Source organism: Lineus longissimus, chromosome 1, assembly GCF_910592395.1.
Source record: "Lineus longissimus chromosome 1, tnLinLong1.2, whole genome shotgun sequence".
Taxonomy (NCBI): domain Eukaryota; kingdom Metazoa; phylum Nemertea; class Pilidiophora; order Heteronemertea; family Lineidae; genus Lineus; species Lineus longissimus.
In genome coordinates this window covers 20926528-20953695 of record NC_088308.1, presented here as the reverse complement: position 1 = coordinate 20953695, position 27168 = coordinate 20926528, and the positions used below count along the sequence as shown (strand labels likewise).

The window sequence follows — 27168 nt, the reverse complement described above, 5'->3', positions numbered from 1 at the left end:
TAGATTAAAGAGACCTTAACATGCATCCACCCCAATATCATTACTGATCTTCCATATTCCCGTTCATCAAAGACAAGAGATAACCCAGACAAACTCCATCGTCAACTCGTGCTCGGGGTTTGTTTTGAAGTACCTCCTCCAAAGATTTAGAAATAAATCAAAGCCTGATATATCAATCCATTGGATGTCACTAATGTTACAAGCTTTCATCAATGATCCGATCAATACCGTGATCATATATCATCAGAGATGGTCGTAATCACTACCTTCCTGAGTATGCATGGCTTGTTAGCCGTGGATTGGAATGGAACGTTTCAAAGGGTTGCGCTTTTTCTGTTTTGATGAGTCACTTCTAGTTTCCTCATGTTCTAGTGTAGTTGACAAGGCTGCTGGGTATGCAATGCAGTTAATAAACTTTTGATCACCTGGTGTGAGGTCATTGTTATAGAATTTGATACTTCGGAAATGATAGTCTAGGAAATATCCCGATCGTATGTCCATGGGGCTTACAAGGTGATTGATAAATGTGCCATCCCATAAAGTATTGGTATTAAAATACCCATAATTTATGTGATGGCGCATTCTTTTGTTTACGTTCGTCATTAGAACAGGCCCTGATTGGTGTTGAGAAGTCAGATTTGTTCCCCCAATCATCTTACTGCGGTTAATTCGGCTTCTCTGGACCAAACTGAAAGCAGACGTAATGTCATATGCCATCTCAACCAATCTGAAAGCAGACATGACATCACATGCCATCTAAACCAATCTGGATGTAGACATCATCACAAACCACAAATGCGGTCTGCCTAGTGTATGAAATCGTCCCTGTAGATTCGACTGCAGAGTGGTTGGATGAAAGTTTGATTCAAGACACGAATTATCACTGTCGGCCATCTAAAATCAGGCACTTTGAGAACCCAGACTATAGGCATATCATGATAAACTAGAAGAATGGAGAATCATTTTATCATTGTTTAGACTGGAATTTAACATTTTGTCCATCCTATGCTTAAAATAGCCCCCACGAAGGTGCCATTTCTTGATAACTGAGACTGGTGGAATCGATCGGTTTATCATTCACCCAACCTTGATGTAATTTTGCTCGGGGCTTTTCTCAGTATTGTATTCAGTATCAATAACATCATATCTATTGTTTATATGACGGCCAGCATTGTTTGAACTCCAGACATTAGTCTGTTGGCGAGGCAATCATAACCTCGATCATGGCTGGCCAACTTACTTTAACCAAACAAATACTGCCAAGCATGTGTGATGATGTCTAAATGATAATTCGACAGAATTCTTGGTTGCTGGCTGTATAGTTGGTCTAGATGTAATCCTTACCCATTTGCGGGAGGGAGTTACCAGTGGTCTGAATCCAAGGAGGACATCCACTCTGATAGAATCAGCCATGCCATTAGCGGTGTTGTTGTTTCTTTATATATTGCCTGTCTCACCATTACCTAGAAAATAATGATTGACAGGTCAAGATAGGCAACTAATGGCTCCATTATTCTCCCAGCTTGTGATGAGTAGGGAGAGGCTCCTCTGATAGAAAGTGGACAGCCTGGTTCATTTCTATTTGCAGATTCAGTCAGCAGTTTGATATCATTCAGACTAGAGATATCTAGGGCTGTCATCATCATCATCATCATCATCATCAATATCATTGTGTCCTGAAGTTATGCGGCCATTGGGGCAAACCTGTATGAGATTATTAAAGTGGCACCACGCTTTTCTGTCCTCTGCAAGGCGGATCTTGGTCTTTCTTCCTGTCCAGTCCATCACATCTCAGTTCAATGATCCAAATGGAGAATGGCCTGAAAGCTCTTTTCAATGTAATAAATCACTATCCGTGGTAGTGGGATATGCTGAAGACTAAATGGTTTAAATCAGATGAGACGTTCGGCTCATTGTCATGGTAACTGGAAAATGCTTGGTAATGGTAGACTGGCTGTTCTTTTCATTTGCCTCTGTGGTTTTCATGATTAAAGCTTGGTATGACATTCATGCAGAAAATGCATCTCACTTGATGGAGACTGGTTGTGCTTCTGTATAAGTTTTACGTGATTGGCTGCATTGGCGCTTCATTTCTTTATACTTTGAAGTTGACATGATCTAAGCTTGGTGTGACATTTCATGCAGATAAAACTACGTTGTGAAGTAAATATTCCACATTCAAAGCATTGTTGGTGTGAAATACATGTTGACGCTGAATGTCAAACCAATTTCATGTCATTGCAGAAATGACTTAACCAATCTGATGCAACCAGGTTGTTTTCAGGGTCATATGAAAACTATATATATCTGTCTCAGTTGGAAATAAAAGGTGTACCTGGCCTTGTCCCAAAGTTGTTGGAAGATTTCCAAAAGACGTCTAGGTAGAATTTCTTAAACTGAGAGTGGGTCCTGTCTGCATCTCTGCTGACAAACTGGGCTAAACTCCTGAATGGCCTTTTCCTCTGACAGATTATTTTGTCCAACAGGGTGAACCGAAAACCATGTTGTAAGATGTGTCATATTTCCTCAGGTAGACATACCTGCCAAAAAGAACATAAAAGTGGAATGTCCCAATACTGCAATATAAGAGAATATAGCCAGTACCTTTGTCCACAGTGGTATTAAATGAAAGGATTTTGCTTGCATCTGATGGTTATGGTACTTTTCCAAACGCTATGTTGAATGTTATGCTGCGTTCTGCCTTCTGTTGCTTATGCTTGTTTTATGTTGTTTATTTCTCAGTGGCCTGCAAGGAGAATGGCAACTATATCGGTCTTGATCTCAACTATGCTTCAGGTACGTGTGCTTTCTATGCTTTTAGTTTATTGTTGCTTGCGTGTGCTTTCGCCCCCTGTTTCGGTAGATTATTTCATGCCCATGTGTAATCTTGCATTCTGGGGCAGTTCCTAATTCTTGCTTTCTCTGTCATCTCGCACAAAAGATTGCGTGTGATGATGGAGGGTGAGAGCAACAAGAACCATCAATCTCGAAAGGATAGCAATCTAGAGGCCATCCCCAAGATAGTACTTCTGTGAAGCGACCAGATTATTGCCATCACAATTTTTGGGAGTGTAAGTATGGGGAATTTTCCATGGAAACATAGCAGACATGGAGGTACTGGGCCTTGGTGTTAGGTGCAGAGCTATAGCTAGAGGGGAGTGAGTAGCGGGGGCAAATGTCCTCAAGGGTCACCAAAAAACTGTTTTTATGCAGATTTGTTAGACTGATGGAGAGCCCTGCCCCATGACCAAAAGGTTAGCTATATGGCCCTTGGGTGTGGCAGTTGTTTGTTTTCAGCATTGAAAATAGGAGTTCAGTGTATAACGAAGCCAAGAATAGGATTTCTCCTGAAGCCTTCATCTTGGCCGTTTAGGACGTTAGACATTCCATCTAGCCTAACTAACTGGTAGTCTTATTTGTATGATCATCAAGTTCTCAAGTGTGCTTAATGTCAGCAAGTCGTACAAACTAAAATATTCATTGTTTTTAATAGTTCCAGGAACAAATCATAAAAAGTGTAAGTGACAGCACCAAGGTTTGCAGGTATCTTTGCATGCTTATAGAGAGTGGTTTGCATGACCATGTTGACAGAGCAGCTTGACTGGTGTTCAGACACTGCTTATTCTGTCACAGTTCTCCTACTAAAAATTTACCCCAAATCACCGACAATTCAAAAGACGAGTGCAGAGATGACCAGACAATAACTATCTTTCTTCTGGTTACATTTCGTCAGAACATTTTAAACAACTTTCAAGAATTTATAACTGGAAATGGTATACTTTGATATTCTGGTCCTAGGGTTGGTTTCCTGTTGGCATTCCATCGGGCGGGGTTTGTGTAGTGTTGAAACATAATACAGGTCATATTGTTTCCTTTCCAACCTTGCCAATGACAAGGCATTAAGTTTTTCATGTTTCTTATTTTCATAAGACTCAGTAAGTCGCAAAATCCGCAGAAAATTTTTGTTAGTTAACAGTATGCGTTGCCGTCCCCATCTTTCTCATACTTAAATAGATGGTGACATTTAGCGTAAGGGATGATTCACCACCATTGTGCTTCATGGGAGTCGTGTATTATCTAGCTGAGATCAGATTCTTGGAGGCAATCATTGCCGCTCCTCAGATGCATGTAATACGGAGTCATTTTGTCTCACAGTTGTTTTTCATTTTTGGTCAAACACTGCTGATACTATAGATCAAATGTAGCCTACATATATGGGGTGATGAACTATTCAGAAAACTCAGACTTCAAGAATTCAATGTCTATTGGTTTTCACATCTGATCTGGCTAGTTGTGTCAAACCATTCTGAACAAGTTCAACTGCCAGTGGTGTATGTCACTTCAGCACCCTCTATCAGCCAATTAGTTTCTTTTATAATTGCTATTGCTGTTGGCAAAATTGAAAGAGCACAACCTTTGATTGTGTATAAGCCAGGCAGCTATAGGCACCCATTAGAAGTTATTTGCAGATAGACTAACTAATTACTAATAGAATCACTAATTCCCACATATCGAAGCATGGTTTTCCAGTTCTAATCAACACGATTAGTATGACATTTGCCTGAAAAATTTAGACAATTTGAACAAAATATCTTAATCCTGGAGCATGATCTCTTAAAGGGACGAATTAGGCATGTGATCTGTTGTTTTTTCCATTCGAAAATGGCCTCAAGCTGGACCTTGATGTCTCCGAAGATCTTTGAAATGCAATACCCAGTGCATGAGAAGGGAAAGTAACCGAAATTCACAAGCCATGGATATATCTCCCTCTCCCTCTTCCTATTTACCCATTGAAAGAATTCCTATTCTGCGTGTGGAGCCAATTCGACATTGCAATGTCAGTCATCTCTTCGGAAATGTTAGAGCCTGTTTCAAAGCCTCCATTAACCATAAACAAGCACACAACATGTTCTTCAGATCCAAACTAACTGCAACGGTCTACAGGGAATGCTTAATGATTCGCTGCAGTTTAAAACACCAATATGGCCATGCAATATGGCATCAAATAAAATATTTAAGACAGGCTATGTGTAGATGTCTGGATCTGGCCTCTCCACTGAAATGGTTGAGTGCTCTGCTAAAATGCTAATATGAGCTTCAGTTCATCATCCATCTTCTCAGGGCTGTTATAAAACCACTTGGTACCCATCCATTATTGAGAGCAAAAAATTCAAACGTCACTCTACTCTATGTCTATAAAAACATCTAGGCGGCTCTGGCCCAAGGTCAGCAGTTTTTTCAAGGCGAGAAAATTGATTTTAGTTTTAGGCTTTGTTGATGCACTTTACATGCCTAGGAAGAATATAGGATGCTGTGGCTTAACTTTTACTACACTCAGGGACGAGGCAGGGGGCTTGAGATTGAGACGGGGTTTTTTTCCTGTTAGGTGTGCACAATGATGTCACCAACATCTATTGTCTTTGTACAGCAGCAGGTCTAGATGGTTGTGGAGCATGCAGTCTCCTCATCATGTGGGCTGCCATAACTGCAGGGAAGGCAAAGATAGCATGGAGATGGGAGTCTTAATGTCCAATCACTTTCTTGATATAACCAATTCTTCATCCATATATGTTTTCTTTGCAGATAGCGACACGTCATATGAGCCAATGGATGGCGACGATCAGCCGGGTGGAAATAAGTAAGTAGAGATGTAGTGGAGCGATGCGTGTCAAATCCTCCTCATCCTGGTTGATAGATTTGCTACAGTGTGGATTAAGTCATCTGGGTTGAGGGACATGGTTACCAATGGTGTCTAACTAAATCTTTAGGAATGAATAATGCAGGAAGGAGACATTCTGGGTTTATGGCTTTCATTGCAGTGATGTCAGATGACATGGCTCCTTTCAAAAGCATTACTGGTATTAAAGTCGAGAAAGTGTGCTGTTTTGCATCTTGTTTGAGAAATTTGATGAGAAATGTATTACTTATGACCATGGCTTTGAGGGTGACTTAAATTTAAGTATGTAGCTGCCATCTTTTGTTGAATGTAAGTAAAGGTATCTTGCCTTGCAGATCATTTTTAAATCAGCAGCCCCAGTGTCAGTGTTCCAGTGTTAGTGTAAGTGCTCGACAACAAAGTGTAACTCTCCACATTCCAATTGATATCAAGCTCCACATTTGTCGAACATCTATATACTCCACTAACCAAATACCACTAAACTGCTATCTGACTAAACCAGTCCTCTTATATTGTATCAAGTTCCTTGAAGTCCTCTCCACGTCACTGGAAATCGATTGGATATGTAATTGATTTCTGTCCCAAACAAACGACTGCGAGTGTGTGATGTTGTGGTTGATGGGACATATTCAACTCTGTCTAGCCGATCACTTCCTGTGTTGTCTTTCTTCTATGAACTAGAACATCGCTTTCAGTACACCAAGTCAATGCCCTGGGATCAGTCTCCAGGACCAGCAGAATTATAACAACAAAGACCTCCTTGTCCAACCCTCTCGCCACCGCAATCAACCAGTCAGCCAAATAAGTGTACAGACGCATTCATTTGGTCTGAGCCACTTCCTTCATCCGGACTTAACAGTGTAGATGTCGATAGCGTCTTATTTGATATGCTGGCCATCGTCATCTATCTCATTTCTGGTCTGCTTCAAGGCTCCCCGTCTTCATCAGATATTCCAGTATCGAGGCAGTTGATTCGGTTACCACAACATTACATGGTGTTTGCTGTTCTGTGGTACAGTATTTTAGTACGACATACCAGTAACCAGACCATGTTTTGATGCTGAAAAGGCAAAGTAGGGGTCGCCCACACCTGCCTGTCCAAGTTGTTTTGTAGGAAAATCATGCCGGTTGTAATCGCAGTTGATGCTGTACATTGCAGATAGGAACAAAGCCAGGTGACAGAAAAGACAAAACTGAGCGGGGGACTGGGTGGGGCACCCATTCCATGACGTAAGACAGGGAAGAATCCACATCAAAAAAATAGACACCAAGGTCAAATCTCCAAGTGGGGCAAAACTCAGCAGTCGGCTTTAAAAAGATGTATACAAGACTCATTCTAAATGTAGATCCAAATGCCATTTAGTCATGTTCATCCACAGTACATTTAAAATGCTTGTGACAAAGTCACCAAGCGCTAAAGAATACTGTGATCTGCTTAGAGCTGCAGTGATACCTTTTAAAGCATTAACCATGACTCATACCCAGCTGTTTCTTTAGTCATGTTAGTCGCTCGCTAGACCCGCTACTGACGGAGACGACCGCCATTAATCACAACCATTTTATCTGGCGTATGTCACATCCAGAGCTAGAAGCCATGCAGCTTTTTATTGTACGTTGAAGCCTTACAGGTTTAAATGCGATTACAGAAAAAATGGATAAAATATGTGTGAGTTAACACGTCAGAAGTAATAACAGTCAACGTCAGCTGACATTTATTTCAGCTTAAGTTTGCCTGAAATTATTTTTAAATGCATTCATTACTGAGTTTGAGGATTAAGTAATTGAATTATTCTTATGTCATATGAGTTCAGGGATGGGCAAGTGTAAAAGGAGTATGCTGTTCATGATACATTTGACTTGGTGGTAAGATATTGTAGTATTACTCTGGGGACGGGACTTGTCTTAAAGTGTGTGTTAACTTGTTTGAAAATCGACAACTTGTGTGCAATACATGAGTATGTCTCTGTAAGTTTAGCAAACTATCAGGAGATCATAATCAAAGTGATGTCTAAACCTGAAAAAGGTATTGATGATATATAGTGCTGGATTTGTTCCCCTTTTACACTTGTGCAGAAAGTTCAATAGTAGTAACTCAGTTCGCTCCCAACCACCCATTATGTGACCGTAATATTGGAAGCAAGTTATAAAGCTATCATGTAATGGTGAGCCATTGCAAACTCCATTGCCAATACATGCTTTGAATAAACCTGTGTCAGAGAACGGGGCTGGTTATAGATCAATATGGCTCTATTGCTGCTTTACCACCATATTATAGCGCATACAAACACTACGACCAGGCTTGCACGAGTGTTTATTCTTCACCGAAGTGGTACAATTGCTTGGGAAAAAACTACTCTGATACCGCTATGTGATATTATACAATCCTTATAGGATGTAATCGGGTGATAGTGCTAATAATTTACTTGTTCTTTCTGAAGAGTATAATCGTACTGTGTCTAGTTTTATTGAGTATGTATAAGTGGTTAATTGAGGTTTGATGTAGCATATAGGTTTACACTGTTTCTCATAGTGATAGAAATCTTCAATTATATATACTGCTATCCCCAGTGGTTCCTATAGTCCATTTATTAAAACCTTGCCTTAATTGTAGGTTCCTTAACTTCCAATATCCAACATGAGTAAAAATTCCTTCTTTGGATGAGCTAATTGTAGTAAATATCATTAGTTTTAGTGATGGACTCATGTATATTCACATTGAGGAGATGGAAAATGTTATGTAATCCACTCGTCTAATCCTTGGCTCACATAACAGAGTTTTAAGTGAAATCTTGTCCGACAGGTATTGACAAAATAACAGAACCTCCCGTCATGTCCATAGTTAGGAAAATGAACTATGCATGACCATTATGATTGCATTTTGTGCCTAATGCAGCTGCCCTACCCGAGGCCATTATTCTCTCATACCATCCTGTCCAGTTCTATTGTCAGTTAGAATCTGATGCCTGAAAAAACTGTTGCGCTGCGAATCTAGTAATTCTCCAATTGATGGTAGTGGATGTGGTTTATTGACAAGCAAACCCACGAGTCGATGTGGAAATTGCAAACAACCAACTCCACTACCGATGTTGGAGAACATGTCTGTTGACATGGAAACACCACGAGAATGAATTTCCTGGTTGTGATAATGGGCCATTTCCAATTCTTGGTGCTGGGTCTATGTTGGATTCTGCTCTAGTTGGAGCAGAGGTAATTTTGAGGTTGACAAGCAAGCTTTGCATCATCCGGTTGCTAAGTTATTGTAACGTTTTAGAGGAGTTGGTCTCATTATTCTAAGTTCTGTCCACCTTGACAGTAAACAAGCATGCTCCATCAAGTCCCAAAACCCCATCTTACCTGCAATGATTTGAGGAATTGATACCCAAGCAGTGATGGTTGACTGACATCACTGAGGCACATTGTGCATTATATGCTGTAAGCAGTGGTTCATTGTCTCTGCCATTGCGATCTCAGGGCTTTCATAGCCACATTCAGTATAACCATGACAGCAATCTCGTCTAAAGCTGCCGTTCATGAATTAAAAGTCACCTAGGCCCTTTTCACTTTTGAGTTTGCATAGGGTCTGCCAAGGACATTGGAGAGAAGACTGTGGAACGATTCTTGGGTTCCTTCACCTCTCGTGGAGAAACCAGTCGGTTTAATCACCTTGGTGTTCACAATGATGTGACTCTTCTTTAATGTTTCACATAACAACTTTGATGAGTGAAGATACTGCAGATCAGACATCAAGAGAATTATGGAAGGTATTGATATAAGAATTAGTCTGTCCATTCTTTTTTCAACAGAGGATATTAATGCCTTTAATAAAAACATGCTGCCACTGCATGTTCTATTGTCATCCTTCTACATGACGGAAGATGACTGGCTTGGATGCTGCAGGCGCATGTCTTGCTATTGGAAACCTATAGATATAATGGGTTCTTTATCTGTTTTGGAGTCTGGAAGTGGAAGGGTCAAGGTCACAATAGGGCATTGATTGAGAGATAGTGCTGGTTAGTTGATGGAATCCTATTGGATTCCTTCACTGGGGGCTAAATTAGTCTCATCTGCCTCCGATGCTCTTGTCAATTTCTTCAGGACTGGCCTTTGCCATTGATCATACTGCTGTGCATCTCCCTTTACTACATGTAAGTGATGCGTTGCAGGCAATGCCTTTGAAATAGGGTGTGTATTCCCTGCATTTGGTAGGCCTACCAGTAATTGGAATGCGGCAACCCCTTTTGTCCATCCTGAACAAATCGGCATTCAGGTAGACAAAACAGAGATGCTCTGCTCAATAGTCAGGTCTATGCACAGCTATAGGATATTACTCCTCCTGTCCCTCCTTTTTACTGTCACCCTAGCAACCTGGTGAGGAATCTTTCATTAGCTGACACCGGAGTGACTTGTAACCAGTCTCACTTTTGGCTGAGCGTGCCTTATGTCATTATGTCCTCTCCAATCTAATAGAGAGCGTGCTGATGTGACCTCATCCCGACTCTCGTGGAGCATCTCATTCACCCAAAAAAAGAGGAATCACGTCTGAGGGTGAAGCCTCAGGGTCAAGATGATGTGACCCCTGGTTGGCATTCTACAACCATCTCGGTCGAATCAGTCTGATTTTCCATGCACATGCAAAGAAATCTGGTATAATCTAATGATTTATCATCCCCTGGCGCGTCAAGCACTCCTCTACCATCGTAATTCCCAGCATTGATTTTATGGCAGTTGTGAATGCATTATCAATCTCATGATTTATATCTTGAATCTGTGTTCAATGTGCATGAATTCTGTCATAGGAGACATCATAGTGCGCACACTCATCACTCATCGGTCCTGTGTTGCAAGAACACATGGTCAGTGTTTCCTTTTGATACCTATGGAATAGGCGGTGCGGTATCCTGTTGTCACCATGTCCGAGTCTATTAGATATAACTGTTTCTGCTCTTGTCACTCGAGGATAGCTTTGCCTTTGGTGACCGTCATGATCCAGTTGGTTCTGCTCCCATGCTTTGTTGTGTTCGACATATTATTGGCAAGCTTACTGACAAATGAAATGTCTGTCCCCAAACCCTTCAAGTGTTAAATGTATGCCACACCCACTCTAAGAACACTTATGAATCCATCCATAAATGGCTTCCCACAGCCAGTGATATAATAACTGCTATCATTGCACTATGGGGCTACTGGTCTTTGCTGATCATACGATTCCCACCCATGGATGTCAACACTAAAGTAAACCTGATTATGGCAGCCTTTCATTGCATCAACCTGACTATATCCGGCATCGGTGTCACGTTTACGCCTAACCCTTTCAGTAATTCGTCTGCCAACCTGAAGGGACTCTCTTTGTGCTTATTTGGCCAACGAAGGATGCCCTTGGTCTCTTGACTGGCTTGCCTTGGTCATCCAACTCGCTCAGTCTCTATGCATCAATATTGATGATAAGCTTGACTCCCCTGAGATGACTTATCTTGCGATTTAAGCTGTCATATTATGATATTGGCATCAAACCAGCTCATCACTGATTTTGTCAGAAAATGATCAATTTATTTCATTATTGCATTGTCTGCGCCTCCAGCACAGGGATCAAGGAGGCCAGAGTGGAAACCCTGTTGGATTTGTGCTGGAGGTAGAGAGTCAACTACAGGGTCTCCCCGGGATCTAACCCGGGCCCTATATTGAAGCATCTCAAGATTATACAGACTGGAACTTTCAGTTTTCTGATTCCTCTCATCTTAAACTTTCAGACAAAAGGTGAAGAAGAACAAGTCGAAACGTGCCAGCCTGGACGTACAAGACGGCGTCGGGATTAAAAGCTTTCACAACATTGTCATAACGGGCGAAATCTATTACAAAATGAAGACCCAGTGGAAGAAGCTTCGCTGGAGTGCGATCACGGGCAACCGACTTGTAGGATTCCTGAAGGAAAGAGATGCTAAACAGACACTGGACGTGGTTCTGAACGGATATGATATGCTGTATGTAGATAGGGACGGAAAACGTAATCATGTGATCAGGATATCGTGTCCGGGGTGCGAGACGTATTTCATAGGATTCGAAACGAAGGAGAAGGCGGATACTTGGCTTCAGGTGAGTCTGGTTTCTGTGGTCAATGCATGACGCAGAGATCCATTTTTATTGCAGTGATGCGTGATATTTATCACATGCAACAAAAATCACTTGGCTGCAGAAGTGATGACAAGGGATTGCTCTATCAGTTGGTCACTGCAACATGCAATGAATATGAAACTGGTTTGATCTTATCGCAGGTTGATGCGAGTAGTGATTCCCCTGCACACAAGTGACATTTATATCGCTCATTGCAGCAATTATTATCTCAGATCTGTCCAATAGAAATTGTGTGTCTGCGATGTGCTTTTGATGTTAGTTTAGTATTAGCTTGTAATGATGCTCTTCCCGCTCCTTCAGATTCTCATTAAATCATTTACATGTACCTTTGGAATCATTAGTTTGAATTAGTCTTCAATTAGACCTCCATTAGCGCAGATTGTGACATAATGTGTGTGTTGGTTATCTCAGAGACCAGATCAAATAAGCTGGGTAGCTGCCGACTGATGTTAAACTTGAAAGATTTTTGCTGCAATAAGAGCAATGCAGGGTGGGTAATGAAAAGAGACCTACATGTGACTTCAGATCATCAGATGATGTGAAAAGCATGTGCTTCATCTGTCATCAGCCATGTTGGAGTTGCTCGTTGCGGTTAGATGATCGTGACAGCATGATGCAGTTATAATTAAATCCTATGAGGATACCCCTGATTGGCAGAGATGAACATGGCAGATGGTTTGATCAGAAACCGAAAATGGATGACACCTCTGACTGAGAAAGTATTTGATTAATGACAGTTGCCTGAAACGTGCAGTTACTTGATGCATAGATGAAGGAAATGATCTTTTTTCGGGATACCAGAATGGGTTGGATATTGCTGTAGGGTTATCCACCCATACTTTTGTGAGATTTGGGATGTGTAGGAAATACTGTCGGGCTTCAGTTTAGCTTGCTTGTAATGTGAATCGGGGCGTGACCTTGTTCGAATGGGATGGTGGGATAGATACCCCATTCCCTTCAGACATTTGTCAGGAGTGATCCTACCCAGATGAAACATCCAGCAACCAAACCAATTACTATGCTAATCCATTTAGTTTGAGTCATCCTGTATTCTCTCGTGCATGTCCTCATGATCTCACATTAACCCCCTCTTCCCACTTGGATTTATCCTGCATAGATGTATCACATTACATCCCGTCTTGCTTTGATAGATTGTTTGTCATAAGGCTTTCTCAGCCCGACAACGTCATAAAATCGATCAGTTTTCTCGACGCGTACGTTGACCTCAGAGGATTTGACTCTGAATCACCATCACAGCCTACCAAGCAAGCAGGGCGACAGCGATGAAGCAGGATGAGTCATCCTCTGGTCAGACCATCAGACGGATCAATGATACCCATGGTGCCACCTGTTGATCCGTATCAGAACTGCACAGTTGATGAGATTGCCTTTGTTGCGGTGCTGTGTGTCCTTATGACAATGCTATTGATGTCAGCCAGGCTATTGATTATCTGGCCGTGGTGTCCTCTGTAGCGAAGATCCTGTATGCAGCGACAGAATCCACTATGATTCATCTGCGAACGTGATACCAGTATTGTCTCCAAGATAACGCAGCGGCGACATATTATGTTTGCTACGCTTTACATACAGAGTTCTCTTATAACCAAAGATCTCAAATGACCACACCAAATTGAATTTCGGTTACCAGTTGTAAATAAGTTAAAGCAGTGTGCTGTACCGGGGAACATAGGTAACTCTTGGGGGAAGATAGGTACCTCTTGGGGGAAGATAGGTACAGGGGAACATAGGTACCGGGGAACATAGGGATGACCCCGTAAAATATTGTGGCTATAAGGCTTACAGGCGATATCAAAATGTATAGTCTCACATATGTATTTTTGACGATATGTTTTAGGCTCTAGGGGCAGGGTTTTGCAAGTTTAAAAAAACACCGGATATGGTTATCGCAACAAGTAGACATGGGTTAATACTATTAATTCTGATTATGTTCTGTCGATTATTGCATCAATGTAACATAAACCAACACACTATATTATCTAACACAACCCTCTCAGTGTGTTGTCTGTGTGATTGATTTTGTTGAGCACAATAGTTCAAATTAATTAGTGTGATTGGAGCTGGCATACGTTCCCGTGCCATAGCGTGTAATCACTCTCTCCATCTGGGCGCAGTCTGTATTGGACAGAACTGTTGGTGTGCTATGCAAAATCACTGTACTTGATCAGAGGAGTGGTTCAAGCACCCAGTGTATCGGTCGTCATGCTAATTGTGGCCTGAGGCAAGTTACTTGATTGCAATAACCCTTGAAAGTGATTTTTGTCGCTGCGATAATGTTGCGATTTAACCAGTCAGCGACCACTTTCCTTTCATGTTGTCATGGCTACATCCCAGGTCACTGCAACAAAAAGTGCTTGTCATGCATGTCACCTGCAGGGAAAGGGTAAACATGCTATGCTGCCATCATATTCTGTTGATTACCCCATAGTACCTCTCAAAATCAATCTCTCGAAAGACTCTAATGCCTGTCGCCAATCATTATGTTGCCGACTAATTGATAAGTCAATTGATAGTAAAAACCGAAAAAGATCATTCACAAATAATCCATTCACTTTCGATCTTGAAACCCTTGATACCAATCATAAGTGCGTCTGTCCCTTCGGGGAGCTCACACACTTCAATCTCTCTACAGACTCCTTAAAACATTCATCAGCTGTTGTGAAGATGATAATCGAATAAGAGCCCTCCCTTGGGTAGCCTCGGGTATCACACCGTGATTGGCTTCTAAAGTATCGCAACACGTTTTTTTGCCGATGTCTTTCTTAGTATACATCAAGTATTGCTTTTTAAAGTGATTATGAAGTGAGTTGATTTTTACAGGCTTCAAACGATATTAATAAATAAGATTTGGAGATGATGTCATCAGATATAGGGGTGTGTCATTGCAGGTGTATCACGTAGTATAGGTTTATATCATCTGATGTACGTGCCCCCATTTTCTCGGCTCCTGGATCCACCCCTGTAGACGTGTACCTGATATCAAATTTTGGTTGGTTTCTAATCAGCATGATATATTCTCGTTCCAGCATCTGAATGCGGCAGCGGGCCATGATGCAGACGGTAGGAGTGTTGCCCTGACGTCAGACAGTGGCATTAGTGTGAGTAAGAAATACGACAGATGTAGACAGGCACTATATCTGTCTTCATGTACAGTGGCACTTTTGACAAAATATCTCATGAAAATAGAATAGAGCTTCCAGTTTCCACACCAGTGTGGCCGCCAAGCTTCAACACACCTAATCTGCAATATCAGCAATATCTTGTTGGCTACCTTTATGACGTACATTTAGGTCTGGAGCTCAAGAGTGCTGGACTTTTATTCATCTAAAATCTTCCCAGAATTTGAAGCTTCTTACTCAGGAGGACAAAGTAAGTACTCGTAAAGAAAAATTACTTTTTTGAAAATATGGGGTACTTCACATCTAACTGTATTGGTTCTAATAACTCATTTAAGTGCCCCGCAATTAGCGGATTATTAGAACCAATACAACTCATATCTTTACCTCAATGGCCTCCCATGAAGACCGTAGCTCATTATATTTGGCGTGAGATAAAATTCTTCACCCTTTTTTTTAAGCAATTCTCATTTGCAAGAGTCTAATGATAAACTATAACCTTGGCAAGGTGATCCATTGTGGAAACTTAGCCAAGGGAAGTTACGAATTTCGCCTTCCCGGTTTGATTCCGCACTCAAAGCCACATGTAAAGATATAAAAAACATTCTCAAAGGAAGACACCCTATTCATCTTTTACCAATCATATCCTGCCAAGTAGCCCCAGAAATTGCTTTCAGCATGTTCAGTATTCCAAACATATAATCAGACCCCTTGTTGTATCTCCATGAATGCTTTTTTCTTTCACAAGCGAGTTTGCCTGGTAAATTGACCTGGAAAACACTAAGTACCATGTCATGATATTGCTAGAACTGTCTAGAGGCTTTTTGGAGGCGATCATCCGTAACGATTAAGAACATTCCTCGAACCGTACTATTCAGAAAAACCTAGATAAATTCATTCAACCACAAATAGTTCACCGAGGTTGATGTTTAGTTTATTCCTGGTTCCACTTTCTGCTGGTGGCTAATTGATCAACTGTCATCAGCGATCGTGAGATGGTAGATGACAGGTGCTGTACTCTGTTGATAGAAAATAGAACTGAATCTGCTGCTGCAATCCTAAGGAAATCAGCTGGGGGTTATGAGCATCCAGATGTGATGTGAGCATCCAGAAGGTAGCTGTACCAATGGCAAATATTCAGTTACCAACTTAAGACTTTTGGCATGCACAGGTGTCTTATCACAGCATGTTGTCTGTCGCCTGTCTCAACATGTTGTCTGTCCCCCTGGCCAAGTTCTTGGCTCTGCCCCTTACCCCTGTGCTCTTTGGCCTGTCCCATGCAGTCAAGTCTGAAGACAAGTCAAAATTGTAAATGATCAAAACAGCTCCATTCCCTCACAGCAGGTGGCGGTCGATGTCCGTCAGAAATACCCACCCAATCTTTCAACTTACCTTATTTCCTATTGCAGTGTGATACTAGGTCCCCCAGTATGGGATACTCTAGTAGTGAGAGCGGTAGTGGTGATGGCTTGTCTAACGTCTCAAAGAGTCCCAGTGTGCAGACAAGCAGTCCCATACTACGGGGAGTATCGACGGGTAAGCTATATTTTTGGGATAAATGTTTTGATGCATAGAATGTCCAGAAATGTTATTTAAATGGATGCCGTTGTGAGTGATATAAGACAGGAGGATGACACCTTTTCATGATTAACTATACTTTGGTGTGGAGACCCGACACAAGCTTTCGGCACTAACTATCAAGTCTCCCCTGCTATTGAAATGCACATTTTATGATAATAGACTCCTAAATATCAGATATATTACATATGCTTGGCCCTTCCTGTATATTTATCTAAAGAATTGTTTCTTCATCATTTTCGTTTTTCCATTTTAGATGACGCGTCGAAAGGCAAGAAAGGAATTGGTGCTCAATTAACAGAATTTTTAGGAACATTTGGGAAGAAAAAAGGCAAAAAGGCGTATAAGATGGCGGTAGATTTAGCAGAATTATCAAATTCTATAGATGCAGACGTAGAATTATCAGGTACGCCAACCGACTAAGTCAGTTTTGAAAGGATTACTTGTAGAATTATCTATCTGTGAGTGGTTTATTGGCTTAAGGTGGTGGACATCACGGGCTCGATGCTATCACAGACCTACTCATTTCTGGCCTTGGGCAATTCACTTTACTTCACATTCCTCATCCATGTATATGCGATGAAACTATATCACTGTGTTACTGTAGAGATGCAACAGAAATTTTGAATAGTTTGCTACATTGCCTCATGCAGTTAAACCATACCAAAGATTGATCAAAACGAGCTTATCAGTATTTGACATTACCAACATCAGTACTTCCCCTGATCATGTCCTCCTTTCTAACAAATATTATACAAAAAATATGTTCATGACTTGTTCTCTTTCTGGCAGGCCTATTAAATGTTCAAATTCCGAGTCTAGATAAAGAATGGCACAAGCGATGGTGTCAGATCAGACGTAACCACATGGAGGTGTACCACATCAACGAGCTCGGCCACCCTGACGATAACTGCTTGTACTCCATCCTCCTGCATGGCTGTGATATACGCACCGACCAGCCTGATGCCAGCCTCACTTTCAAGATTGTAGATACTGCAGAAAGAATAATATGCGAGGTGAGTCTCTGAGTCACTGCCGATGAAGTCAAATTCATTAGGTTAATAACCTTAATTGGGGTGTAACTGTAGTGGCACACGAAAATGCTCATCTCCCCTTGAAGGAGATGTAATCTGAACTACACTGAGTGCAGAGCGACTGCTGAAGATGAAGAATGTGTCCTTGGGCAAGTCACCTTACATGAATGCATCCTTTGAATAAGTGGGATACATGACAGTGATTCTCTGTTGCTTTGTATTTGGCATAGCTGGGGCATTGCATGGGCTGGGACATACCAACGATCCTACTCAACAGTGGGTTAATGTGTTACCTAATGTAATGTAAGACGTCCTTGAGTTGTGACAGAAATGCTCTATCGCAATTGATGCTTAGCTAAAAATGAGACTCTGAGTGTCTGAGAGTGAATACTGAAGAAGAAGGAAAAAAGACAGCTCCTTGTGAATATACTCTGAAGTACATGTATGTTTGCAGTGAACAATCTCTATTCTGAAGTGGAAAAGTGTCATAATAACTCTGAAGGTAGCATACAAGGAAGTCGGTGTTTTGCAACTTTCAATTATTTTCCTTCTGTAGGCACCGTCAGTGCTGGACCAGAGCGACTGGGTGAAGACGTTGATGAAGGAGACCGGCTCTGGGAACCTTGTTGGAGGCATGGAATATTGCTATATCGACGAGAGGTTCAACAGCCGGGAAGATCGCTTTGAACCGAATTCGGAGGATTTGATACAAGAGGACGACTATGACGATGTTTATATCAGCCCCTTTATGAATGAGAAAGGGGAGGAGAAGAGTTTAGCTGTGGTAGGTTTGGTGGTTCATAAGTGGCATCTAAAGTCAGCTCAAGTTTTTCCATCAAGGCTGTCTCTGCATGTTGTCGCTACATTGTACAGTTGGAATGGAACACTTGTACACCTTCGGGTCATTTTTGTTTCATTCAAGTTTTTGGTAGCCTTCTTTTTATCTGCGGTGTTGTATGTCAATGCATTCCTTTGCGAGCTGTGGTGGTCACAGCTTAATTTGGTCTGCAGACCTCAAGCTTTGAAAATCTCAAGAAAAGTCAGTGTATCCCAAGACATATAGCGCTTAATATCTGCAACGATTGTAAAACGGTTAGAAAATTGTACTAAAAATTAAGTAAATGTCGTATCACTAATTGTTTAAGTGTCACTGTAAACTACCAAGTTTCCACAGGTGTTTTATTTATGCATTCAGTTAGCAAAATAAATATTGTAAAAAAGATTTTATACTGGATAAACAAAATATGAATTGTCAAATAAAGTGACTTGAAAATTTGGTGATTCACAGTATATGTGTTATTGCATGCACACGTCATTTTGATTTTCCATTTCACTCCACAGCTTGTTAGCATTTCTCTTTATGTTTTTGTGTCTTAGAATGGAACTCCAGGTGGATGAAGGTCAAGGTCATGTAAGGTTATTCTGTTGCCATGGTAACCATAGCGCTTTGCTTGGCCTTGCACCAAGAAATGCACCATCCCCAAAAACGACTCCTGTGTGTCCGATCAAGGGCTTTAGATTAAGCTGCGACCTGTGTTTAAATCGCATGCAACCTGTGAGTCAATATCGAACCCAGCGATTACCTGTTTTACCTGCAGACGAGATCATTTTGTCGCACATCAGCGATTATAATTGCAGGTATCTGCAATTAAAATCGCTTGTTAGTGCAGCAATTAAGATACCACCACTGATGTGGTAATTAAAGATATGGTACGGTCAACATGAAAAAAATCACCATGCTTCTAGAAGCGGGCAAAAACTATATTTCGGCCTATCTCCCTGCATGCTTGTGAGTGCTCTTAACCTCAACTGCTAAACCTTTAGATCTTAGTTTGGTTTTGCCTTCTATTTCTTCAAGATTTTTGATCCTAGCTGCTCTCTCAAGTCTTGTGTGACATTTAGCTTATTTTTTCAGACATTGAAACTTTGAGCTGATTCAGAGTTTAGTTTTTGATATTCTCACCAGATGATGCCAGTAGTGTTTGATGGAAGTCTATCAAAGTCTATCAAATTGCCTTGAATTATTAGTATACTGATAGTAACTGGAGGTATGCATGACACTTTGAAAGGGGTTGGCATTTTAAAAGTGCAATTAGCCTCAGACAGTGATTATGTTCAGTATTCATACTGGTACTTAAAATACAGCATTGAGTTAATCTTATTGAGACTATAGTCACATATACTGTGATATCATGTCATAGGGTTTCATTTGCATTCTTACGATGCGGTAGATCCTGTTCAACTCTTTTTTCAGCTGTCCTTGATGAACATCTACACTTTCTTTCTGCAAAAGTTTGACTAAATCTGACGGTATAGCCGACATTCCTTGACCTGGTCAAGCAACTTCACTCACAAATTCAGTCGGGGTGTCTGCATAAAATCAGAAAATTGATTGTTCTCTTGGTCATAATGCAGTGATTTCATAAATATTTCAACTGAAGTCCTAAAATTGTGTCGGATGTAGCTTTTATTTAGGTTATAGTGTTCATTGTTTTTGTTTGCTTTTATTTCATGTTTTAATTCCGCAGGTGGGGAAAGGGAGAAAGGGTTCTGTGAGTAGTAGTTGTTCAAAGCTTCCATTATATTTGTGTAACCAAATGGCAGTCTCTAAGCTCACTATTGATAAACTGTAACCAGAATTCGAAGTTGGTGATGGAAATACTAGATATTAGGTGCTGTTATAGTAAAAGCGTACTAACAGACTTCGGATCATTCCAGTCAATACTAACAACTTTACACAAGTAGGACCAACATGCTTTTTAGATGTGGTCATCAGGATTTAATCTAAGTCAATGTCAATATAAAAAAGCTGCACTTTCTGACCAATTGCACACAGTACAGTAAAAAAGCTCTGAGGTCTAATGATATTACATCTGATAATGCTGGACCACAAATAATTGACAATTATTAAATGTGTTTACTCAGAGTATTGGAATACGTAACTAATTTGTAATTCTAACCTCCCAGAGCATAACAGTGGAAAAGAAATTTCAATTAATAGTTGAGGTCTAATAATAATTTTTGCTGGCTGCTAACAATAGATAATTAAAATGTTAACTAAAAACGATCTGAGTCCATAACTGAATCATAATTCCTACATCCCAGTGACAGTAGAAAATAGATTGATTTAATGAAATGATAGCAAAATTGCAGAGAGACTTTTCCAGGGTTTTGGTCCAGGACCAAACAGATTATCAAGGCGGGAATTCGAGGTCTCTTGAACAAGTGCCAATGTCACTCAGATCACTTCGTAAAGTCCTGTGCAGAGACCCATCTCTCTAAGGACAAGAAACTCACAACTGCTCTAGGTTTGCAACTCTCACTTTAGAGCATCGAACAGATGTAATATTTGAGGTGACCCCGTTCTCACAGTCTGTCCTTACATTACAGGAAGTCGAGGAGATCCTCAGTGCGGCCCAGAAACGTCTCTCCCTCAGTGGCAACACAGTACGCTCAGCCTCCCCTACCGTCAAAGACAAAACCAACGACAAATCCACCAAGCATATCATATCAACCACGTCGACCAAGAGTTTCACGTCCTGCAAATACGAATCAAAGACAGACAAAGGCTCGAGTCAGATCACTGTGACAACGACCTCCACATCGTTGTGCGGTCCTGATGACCGGCCAGGATTCAGCACATCATTAGATAATAATTCTCGATCGCCCTCATCTGTGGATTATAACTCGACCAGGGCGTCGTCCGGGGATTTGAATTCATACCGGATGTCTTCTTCAGACTTTAATTCCACTAGAGCGCCATCTATCAGTTCTATATCTTCTTCCTCTTCGTCAAATACGAATACAAGCTCCAACGTTGTGCCTTGCTCCGCTGGTATGTTCATCATGAAATTAATTAGGCCACCTAAAAAAAGTTGTTGTTCACCCCCACCCTCCAAAGCAGTCACCTCATTGTCCCAAAACGATAGTGGCACGCAAGAAAAGCTATAAGGCTTAAGGCATCTTGCCCCAATACAAAGCCCCGGCCAAATTCTCCAAGCTCAAGTCTGTCGTGTCTTGATAAACTGCTTAGGGGAAGTTCCAAAAACTTTGTAATGAAGCATCACTATTGTTTACCATGAAAAAACAGTAAAAACAGTTATTAAAGATTGGGCCGGGTTAAAGATGTTTAAGTGAAGCCTTTGACAAAATTCACTAAGCAATGGGTCCTATGTCTTGATGAACTGCATCACCTGGAGGATGTTCCTGAACCTCATGATCAAGCACAGACTAATTGACGCCATGACTTCCTTTTTCAGGCAGGACCATAGACCAGGATAAGGAATTGTTTAAGAATTTAACGCAGGATCAAACGTACCTCAGTAAGGTTCGTGCTCAAAAGAAGACTCCACATGAGAAAGTGCGGGAGAGTATTGCAAAATTGAAGACTAAGTTAGAAAGATTAAAAGCGAAAAGGTGAATATTACTTTATGACATTGCTGTGGTTATCACAGTCAACTCGCAATGGTGCCTAAACACAAGTTATTTATTCTGCATGTAGGGTGAGAGTCTGTACTCTGGAAAACAAAGAACTGACTCCCGCGCTTGAAATTGGCATACACTTAGTTTTAAGTTCTAATTGCTTTAGGATTAGCCAAAATGGTGGTGCCTGTGGTCAACCCTTAAAAGACTTGTTTCTGACACTGCTGTCCCTCTCTCAACTCCAGGGCAAGTATTAGGAACCAAAAAGCTCAAGCCGAAACCTTCCTCGAGCAACGACGGTTGGAAGGCGAATTCCGTGCGGTCGACACAGAATACAAGCGGATAGATAATGAGATTGCCAACCTGGAGAAACAGCTGGGACAGGCACCCATCAGTATTGCAGTTTTACAGGTATGTGAATCCATTAAAGGCCCATACTGTAAACTGCCAAAACAATTGTGCTTTTTCATTTTTGCGATTCATGAAAATTTCTAAAAACAGATGATATTTGATATTTGATGAATTAGTATCAGAAAATAAAGCGCATTCTTTTACTGTATTCCGTTGAAGTGGGTGTTTTCCTGGCATGAAGTGGGGGTTTTCCTGGCATGTAATATGCATTTTCTGGCCTACTTGCTCAATCAGCGTGAGAGACAAAATGCCACCAAAGTATTTTTTCTTCCAGAAAATTTCATTTAGGTATAGTAGCATTAGGACTTAATGCCTATGTTACTGTTGCTGCAGATTGAGCAATGAGACTCAGGTCTTTGGTACATTGTAGTTAAAAATGAATACCTCGCACCCTCCAGGTCTAAGTTGCCATTAAAATTGGTTCAACGTTATTTCAGCAACAAAAAGAGGAAGAAGCAGCGGCAGATCAGGGACCAGACAGCGGGTCAAGTTCACCGAGGGCAGGTAGAAGTAGTGTATTAGAACGACTAAAGGTGAGAATCTACATATTGTATTTAAATTCGAGGTTGCACCCACGAACATCTGTGAAAAACATTAATTTCATCCCTTGAACCAATGCACCAGCTACAAACTTAATGCATATATTATAATACTCTAACACAGGGGCGAGCGCCATGTGGGAATTTAATTATTTGCCAACATGATATGCAATAATCGCCTAGAATGAGATTGTTTCATATAATTTAGGGAAACTAATTACATTCCCACATCGCGCCTTATACCCTTGGGGCTGACAAATGCTGTCTTTATTTGAGAGGTGTCCTAAAATTTGATAGAAATAACGATATTCTACCGACTGTTGTGTCTTTGATTGAGAGGGTGTCCCAAATAGAGAGGTGTCCGCTAAAGGGGGTTCCCATGTACCACTCTGCCAGGTGTTAACTGTAGCCTTCTGTTTCAACTTGTAATAATAGGTGGCACCAGTGTTGATGTATTTCATCAATGGCCTCTTGTGAGGCAAAACAGATGTTTTCTGGTAGTCTTTCATTACTATTGCAGATATATTTATTGACTAAAACCAGATGTTACCTATTTTAATATTCATTGCAGTATTATGACGATGTACTGAACTAGATTGTTATGCAGAATTATTCAGATGGTTAATTAATAGGAAAATGATATGCATGGCAATGATGTCAATTGGAACTCGGGTTATGAGTTATCTGCTTAAAACCACTACACCACCACATCTAAATTAGTTGATTTAGGACACTTTATAAAAACCTATTACTTCAAGTGCAACCTTGCAAGCTGGTAACTAAGCCTTCTTGTCTGGGACGGGGACGGAAGGGGGCAGAACAAGCACCTGCTTCAGGAGACGTCTCCTTTCCCCTCTATAGCTATGGTCCTACCCTATGGTAGCGCCCTCATCATAGAGCAGGGGACTGCAAGCGACCCTGCAAACACCCCTGCCAACCCCCTGGAGATACCCCTTCAATTCAACGTATGTGCCCCTACCCTGCTCCATATACCCCTGTAAACACCCCTGCTCCTACCCCTGCTCCTACCCCTGCTCATGCGGGGGAACTGCCCGCGTTTATAATGACCCCTGCAACACCTCTGTACATACCCCTTACTTATAGTGGGGGCAATCAACAGATATCAATATCAGGAACTGGAAGAATTTGGAAAATCCTGGTTATCATTTCAACCTGCAGCCAATTTTCGACATCTTCTGACTTGAAAAATTATCTATCCATCAGTGTGATAATATTGGCGCAGCTTGTCTGTGAGATACAAGCTGTTATTGTTGGTAAATCCTAAAGTCGCAGCTGAAAGTGTAAACAAAACAAGTTCAAATGCGTCACAACAGAATTACAGTAGAACCTCTCTATCAAGGACACCCTGGGGACTGACAAGCTGTCTTTAAGAAAGATGTATCCTGTGTTGAGAGGTCAAACTGAATGGAAATGATAAATTTGGGTGCAAATCTAATCTCCTTCATAGGGCTGGTAGGTGTCAGCTGAGGGAAGTTCCCCTGTGTACTGTGTACACCTTTTATTGAAGTGCAATTATCTTTGGGGTTGCATCAGATTTTCACTGTTCAGGCAGCTGCCATCTGGTTGTGGCAAGTGTGATTTCATTGAAGATACATGTACACCACCCACACCAAATCATTCATTTCTCAATTGAGCCACTTGTTTTCCACGTTTCAATTTAACACTTTTAACAGGCTAACAAAAGACGAATGCTGATGAAATATTGTATAAATCAATGAAGATTTTTGATTACTCTCACTGAGTAGAAAACATTAAATCAAGCTAAGTGCAGGGCCGGAGAAGCAAACATTAACCCCCGGAGAAGCAAACATTTAGCCTCAGGATGCCCTTATTAGTGGACACCTCTGTAAAATCACTGGGCACTGATTTCCCTCTCTTAGACCACATGTCATCTGGACACCTCTCTATTAAGGACAGCATCAAAGGCTGTCCTGAATAGAGGGTGTCTTTACTAGGGAGGTTCTGTTGTACTTTGTAGTATATTGAGATCAGACTGCTTTTAAAACGATTTCTTTGAGAAATATTTCACTCCCCTTCTTACCCTTTCCATTTCTATCTTTACAGCAATTTGAAGCCTTACAACGAGACAAATGAGAAACAAGAAATCTATAGACAAGAAACAGATGCCTTTGATAATTATTATCCGAGGGACATTAAATCAGCCTTATGAGTGGATATTGACTTAATTCAGATTTTAGTTGCAGGACGTTTTAACACCTTTTTGTATGCAGTACTATTCGAGGATTGTACATTCATATCTACTTTAAAACATTAGTCATGCTGTAAATTTTGCGTGTAGACCCAAGAGGCCTTGGATTCTGATTGGCCACGCCTCTGGATTATTTCACGAACTTGGATTCTTGCAGGCTGTATACCTCACTCGGACATTCAAATTCAAGTTCTGAATGCTCACCAATCGATGAATAGCCATAGACTTTTGAGACTTTGAAGGACAATCTAATTTTGCATCATCCGTGAAGGACATTTGAAAACTATTCTTCTGGAGCATTAGGAGGTGACTGTCTGTGATGTCATGCTGGCTTTCGCCTTACAGGACTCCATCACTTTGTCATATTCAATGCTGCAATCAGAGAGGATGAATGGTTTCACTGCATTATTCCACGGGTAATTATGACAAATTATGAATCTCTCCTGACTTTTAGTTTTCTGTATTGGCAGAAAGTAAAGTGAATTATAAATTGATAAGCTGACTCGACAGTTACCTTAAAGAGGCAAATGCTGTGTTTTCTGACATACTTTGTATGGCTTAGGTAAATCTCTACTTAATACTAGATATTGGGGGTTTGGAGTCACTTTTCTTAAGAGTCATTATTTGAATGGGTCATTCCAACACCCTGCTACAACCTGAAGACTCCCAAGGGATGGGGTGCATGTGCTTGACAGTGGCTTCTTCAGACCGGTGTCGATTGCAATTTGTATTGAATTCCATGTATCCCATGTAAAAGGGTTTGAATGGAAGAAACATTGTATTAAAATCGGTCAATTCGGAGGCTGCTATGAAAGCACAACACAGAAAAATCACTACAATTTGAATCAAGAAACTTTCCTTTCCATGTGGTATGTCTTTTTATGAATTGATGCAACCATGGGAGAAATTAGGGAAAGAGTTGTCAATTTTCTTTCGGTAAACGTTGTTGTCAATTGGAAGTATGGATCAGTCATTGTAAATATTTAACTTATGGATTGATTTAATACTTGCATAGACCTTGTTTTGTAAGTATCATGATGAAACTAGCACTGTACTGTAAAGCTTATAGTGATAAACATTGCTTCGTTTTGTGAAAACGTGTGTTTTGTTCGAAAGGAGACAGTAAACCGCTTTGTTTTCGCGACCCATATATTTTTATAATTGGGTCAGTAATTACATGAGCCACATGATAATAACTGAGCCAAATGTGAGGGTTTTTAATCATTTGAAAATCCATCTATAATCGTAGAAATAATGGGTGTGAAATCTGAAGAGCATAATTATTTTCACTAAAATTTAGTGCCGCGAAAAAATAGTGGTTTAGATATTATGACAGGGTTATTGCACACTGAACATGTGACTATTATCTCATAATGTGCTTCAGTTCAAGTTTTGTTATTCAGTTATATTAAATATTGACTTGACACCAAAATCAAATTAGGTTTATTTTAAGTGCAGAAGATTTGATAACTTGTTTTAGATGATGATTTTCAACTTTGAAAGAAATGACCTTCTTTCATTCATGTCTGGAAGAAGACGTCATCTGGACGTGTCCCCATTAACCACATTGGGTTTGACATCAGAATGTGTTGACAAAGTGTCCCTGATGTGACGTTATCATACATTGCCTTGTGGTTCTTTGTGCCAAAAATGGAGGCGTCAAAATTTGTCGTTATTGACTCGATCTGTGATTTGTCTTGATTGGGCTCTGGTGCAATTAAAATCGTTTTGAGGGAAAATTTGTAACATTTGTTCAGTCTGAAGTATCCCTGTCCTGAGATCTGATGTAATTGTGCCATACAGTGCAAATGATTGTAAAAGACTGGCATAAAATGTGTGGAAAACATTTCTTATGTATAAAATTTGTAACATGTGACTCACTCTACCAAAACTAGGCGCTTGTCGCATCTGAACTTGACAGGTTGATACGGACTTGTTGTTCATTTCCCTATTGTAGACCTTTTGTGAAATCTATTACAAACTGATTTGGTCACATTTCACAAAAGGTCTACAA

General features: G+C 40.7%; 1 protein-coding gene across 4 annotated transcripts in view; it reads left to right on the top strand.

Annotated features, from left to right (window-relative positions):
- The window catches only part of LOC135491660 (actin filament-associated protein 1-like 2), a 36569-nt gene extending 9401 nt beyond the window's left edge, over positions 1-27168 (top strand). Inside the window, exons 6-19 of one of the 4 annotated variants that reach the window (XM_064777637.1) lie at positions 2743-2796; positions 3494-3517; positions 5584-5638; positions 11425-11767; positions 14851-14922; positions 16350-16476; positions 16775-16924; positions 17311-17534; positions 18109-18336; positions 20943-21387; positions 21812-21968; positions 22220-22385; positions 22823-22918; positions 25010-27168. In XM_064777637.1, the coding sequence (XP_064633707.1) occupies positions 2743-2796; positions 3494-3517; positions 5584-5638; positions 11425-11767; positions 14851-14922; positions 16350-16476; positions 16775-16924; positions 17311-17534; positions 18109-18336; positions 20943-21387; positions 21812-21968; positions 22220-22385; positions 22823-22918; positions 25010-25039 (2171 nt within the window). In that variant the 3' untranslated portion in view covers positions 25040-27168. The remainder of the gene's footprint in view (positions 1-2742; positions 2797-3493; positions 3518-5583; positions 5639-11424; positions 11768-14850; positions 14923-16349; positions 16477-16774; positions 16925-17310; positions 17535-18108; positions 18337-20942; positions 21388-21811; positions 21969-22219; positions 22386-22822; positions 22919-25009) is intronic. The other 3 variants (XM_064777654.1, XM_064777646.1, XM_064777663.1) reach the window with 3 other exon arrangements.